Consider the following 4,549-nt stretch of genomic DNA (forward strand, 5'->3'; position numbering starts at 1 on the left):
GACTACTAGAAGTCATCAAAAAATACAGTAATGTTTCAGGATATAAAATCAATGTCCACAAGTCAGTAGCCTTTGTATACACCAATAACAGTCAAGATGAGAAGCTAATTAAGGACACAACTCCCTTCACCATAGTTTCAAAGAAAATGAAATACCTAGGAATATACCTAACGAAGGAGGTGAAGGACCGCTATAAAGAAAACTATGAACTCCTCAGAAAGGAAATAGCCGAGGATATTAACAAATGGAAGAACATACCATGCTCATGGATGGGAAGAATCAACATTGTTAAAATGTCTATACTTCCCAAAGCAATCTACCTATTCAATGCCATTCCTATCAAAGTACCTACATCGTACTTTCAAGATTTGGAAAAAACGATTCTGCGTTTTGTATGGAACCGGAAAAAACCCCGTATAGCTAAGGCAGTTCTTAGTAACAAAAATAAAGCTGGGGGCATCAGCATACCAGATTTTAGTCTGTACTACAAAGCCATAGTGCTCAAGACAGCATGGTACTGGCACAAAAACAGAGACATAGACACTTGGAATCGAATTGAACACCAAGAAATGAAACTAACATCTTACAACCACCTAATCTTCGATAAACCAAACAAGAACTTACCTTGGGGGAAAGACTTTCTATTCAATAAATGGTGTTGGGAGAATTGGATGTCTGCGTGTAAAAGACTGAAACTGGACCCACACCTTTCCCCACTCACAAAAATTGATTCAAGATGGATAAAGGACTTAAATTTAAGGCACAAAACAATAAAAATCCTCAAAGAAAGCATAGGAAAAACACTGGAAGATATTGGCCTGGGGGAAGACTTCATGAAGAAGACTGCCATGGCAATTGCAACAACAACAAAAATAAACAAATGGGACTTCATTAAACTGAAAAGCTTCTGTACAGCTAAGGTGACGATAACCAAAGCAAAGAGACAACCCACACAATGGGAAAGGATATTTGCATATTTTCAATCAGACAAAAGCTTGATAACCAGGATCTATAGAGAACTCAAATTAATCCACATGAAAAAAGCCAACAATCCCTTATATCAATGGGCAAGAGACATGAATAGAACTTTCTCTAAAGACGACAGACGAATGGCTAACAAACACATGAAAAAATGTTCATCATCTCTATATATTAGAGAAATGCAAATCAAAACATCCCTGAGATATCATCTAACCCCAGAGAGAATGGCCCACATCACAAAATCTCAAAACTGCAGATGCTGGCGTGGATGTGGAGAGAAGGGAACACTTTTACACTGCTGGTGGGACTGCAAACTAGTACAACCTTTCTGGAAGGAAGTATGGAGAAACCTCAAAGCATTCAACCTAGACCTCCCATTCGATCCTGCAATCCCATTACTGGGCATCTACCCAGAAGGAAAAAAATCCTTTTATCATAAGGACACTTGTACTAGACTGTTTATTGCAGCTCAATTTACAATCGCCAAAATGTGGAACCAGCCTAAATGCCCACCAACCCAGGAATGGATTAACAAGCTGTGGTATATGTATACCATGGAATACTATTCAGCCATTAAAAAAAATGGAGACTTTACATCCTTCGTATTAACCTGGATGGAAGTGGAAGACATTATTCTTAGTAAAGCATCACAAGAATGGAGAAGCATGAATCCTATGTACTCAATCTTGATATGAGGACAATTAATGACAATTAAGGTTATGGGGGGGGGAAGCAGAAAGAGAGAGGGAGGGAGTGGGGTGGGGCCTTAGTGTGTGTCACACTTTATGGGGGCAAGACATGATTGCAAGAGGGACTTTACCTAACAATTGCAATCAGTGTAACTGGCTTATTGTACCCTCAATGAATCCCCAACAATAAAAAAAAAAGAAAAAAAAAAAAGAAAGGAAGGAAGAAAAGGGAAAGGGAAAGGGAAGGGGAAAGGAATGAAGAAAGAAAAAAAGAAAGAAAGAAAGGAAAATAGAAAGAAAGAAAGAAAGAAAGAAAGAAAGAAAGAAAGAAAGAAAGAAAGAAAGAAAGAGCATACATACCCCAATGCAAAGTTCGCCAGCACATTGTCTGTTCATATATCCACCGTGGAAAATGAAAAAGAGTTTTACGTATATACATAAAATGAAATGAAGGACTCAAGAAAATAAGTAAATAAATAAAAAATGAAAATAAACAAAAAATAAATAAATAAAAAGAAGAGTGGAAGAAAGGAGAAGAATCACTGAACGAATATATAAATAAAGAAATAAATAAGCGGGGGCGGGGTGAAAAAGAAACCGCTAGGTGAGTTATTTGCGAGTGTGCTGTCCACGAGCGCCCCATAGTGGCAGGATCCCCAAAATTTCAAAGTCCCGACAGAGACATCTGGTCGACACGCAGACGCTCCGACAGAGTGCCAACACCCGCCCCAGACCAATGGTTGACCCGAGGGGGTCTTCCGTGTGACAGCCACTCCACCCCTGAGGCCTGGAGGCCCATCCGTCCTCCGTCCTCCAACAAATCTCGGTTCGTAGCGGGGGACTGGGGATGGGGGTGGAAAAAATACTAAATCCAAAGTCCTTGAGGCATGACACTCTGTTCTGATGGTTGACCGCATGGAAGGCGGGAGAGAGAGAGGGCTGGGTGGGGCAGGACTCCCTATGCCCGTTGTCCCCAACGGCCCGGTAGGCATGTGAATGGTGTTGGAATGGTAGTAAAATAAAAAAAGAACAAAGGAAGAAAAGGGAAAGAGAAAGAGAAAGGAAAGGAGAAAGGAAGAAAGAAAAAAAGAAAAATAGAAAGGAAAATAGAAAGAAAGAAAGAGCATACATTCCCCAGTGCAAAGTTGGCCAAAACATCATCCATCCGTCCATCCGACATGGAAAAAGAAAAAGAGTTTTATGTATATACATAAAATGAAATGAAGGACTGAATGAATACAAAAATAAAAAAACAGGCTCAGAGCCTGTGGCTCAAGCAGCCAAGGAGCCAGGTGCGCACACGCACACACAAACACCTGCACCTCACTGAACCGAGACTCTGTTTCAAAAGAAATAATTACAAGGATGGAAGGAAGGAAGGGAGGAAAAATTGATAAGGGGGGTGCAGTGAGAACTGAAGCTGAGATATTGCTGCGCCCTGTAGTGGCATCAGGGGAGGGGCCACGCGGTGTCCACTTCCCACGGGTGCCTCCTAGCAACAGGATCCCCCCTGACGGACCAAATAAATTTTCCGTGGTCCACCCGCGAAGGAAACTACCAAACGAAAAGGCCCACCTCTGACTTCTGGTCGATCTGATTGAGGGACGGATGGACAGACAGACAGACGCACAGAGAGATGGACGGATGGAGACACAAACACACACACACACACACCCCTATTTGGGCCAAGAGTCTGTCTCAAAGTAAATAAGTAAATAGCGTTCTCTTGCTGCTTCTTGTTTAGGTCCATGCCTTACCCGCACACCTCGTCGCCATGCCTCGGAAAATTGAGGAAATCAAGGACTTTTTGCTCACAGCTGGGCAAAAAGATACCAAGTCTGTCAAGATCAAGAAAAATAAGGATAAGGTGATGTTTAAAGTTCGATGCAGCAGATACCTGTATACCTTGGTCATCACAGACAAAGAGAAGGTGGAGAAACTGAAGCAATCTCTGCCCCAAGTTCTGGCATTGAAGGAGCTGAAATGAAGCAGACATGCTGATTTGAATTTATTAAATTTTAAAAATTAAAAAAAAGAAAATAAGTAAATGAATAAAAAATGAAAATAAACAAATAAATATATAAATAAAAGGGTGGAAGGAAGGAGAAAAAGGAATGAACGAATAAATAAATAAAGAAAGAGAAAAGCAGGCAGGCCAAAAGAAACCGCTAGGTGAGCTATTTGCGAGTGCAAGGTCCGTGACTGCCGCCTAGCGGCAGGATTCCTGGCAGAGCAGATCGAAAAACTTTCAAATTCCCGACAGAGACATATGGTCAACCCACAGATGCTCCGATGGAGCTCAAACACACGCCCCAGAACTCTGGTCGACACAAGGTAGTCTCCAATGGGAGAGCCACGCCACTCCCGTGGCCAGGACGCCCAGCTGCCCTCCATCCCCTGTCCACTGTCCTCCATTCTCTGTCCTCCCTCCACTCTCCGTTCACAGTGGGGGAAGGGGGATGGCAGAAGGGAGCGGAAACAAAACTAAGTCCAACGCCCTCGGGGCATGACGCTCCCTCCTGCTAGTCGACCGCACAAGAGGTGGGAGAGAGAGAGGGCCAGACGGGGCCAGATCACCCTGTGAGGATTACTCTCTGGATATACAAAAGCAGAGAGCGAAGAGAGGACAAGGATCACCCTGGCAGGATTACTCCCAGGATTTACAAAAGCAGAAAACGAAGTGAGGACTCGAATCACCCTGGAGAGGATTAATCTCTGGATTCATATCAGCAGAAAGGTGAGGAATTGGATCACCCAGGTAGGAATACTTCCTCGACTTACACTAGCAAAAGGTGAGGTGAGGACTCAGATCACCCTGTGAGGATTTCTCCCTGGATTTACACTAACAGAAAAATGAGATGAGGACTTGGATCACCCTG

At 42.9% G+C, this 4,549-nt stretch overlaps 1 protein-coding gene across 1 annotated transcript; it reads left to right on the plus strand.

Annotated features, from left to right (window-relative positions):
- The first annotated feature begins 3,443 nt into the window (after window positions 1–3,443).
- Window positions 3,444–3,657, plus strand: LOC128588194 (60S ribosomal protein L38-like). Its single transcript, XM_053594850.1, has one exon. The coding sequence runs from the start codon at window positions 3,445–3,447 to the stop codon at window positions 3,655–3,657; it is 213 nt and encodes a 70-aa protein (XP_053450825.1). The 5' UTR covers window position 3,444.
- The last annotated feature ends 892 nt before the right edge of the window (window positions 3,658–4,549 follow it).

This window comes from Nycticebus coucang, chromosome 6, assembly GCF_027406575.1.
Source record: "Nycticebus coucang isolate mNycCou1 chromosome 6, mNycCou1.pri, whole genome shotgun sequence".
NCBI classification, from domain to species: domain Eukaryota; kingdom Metazoa; phylum Chordata; class Mammalia; order Primates; family Lorisidae; genus Nycticebus; species Nycticebus coucang.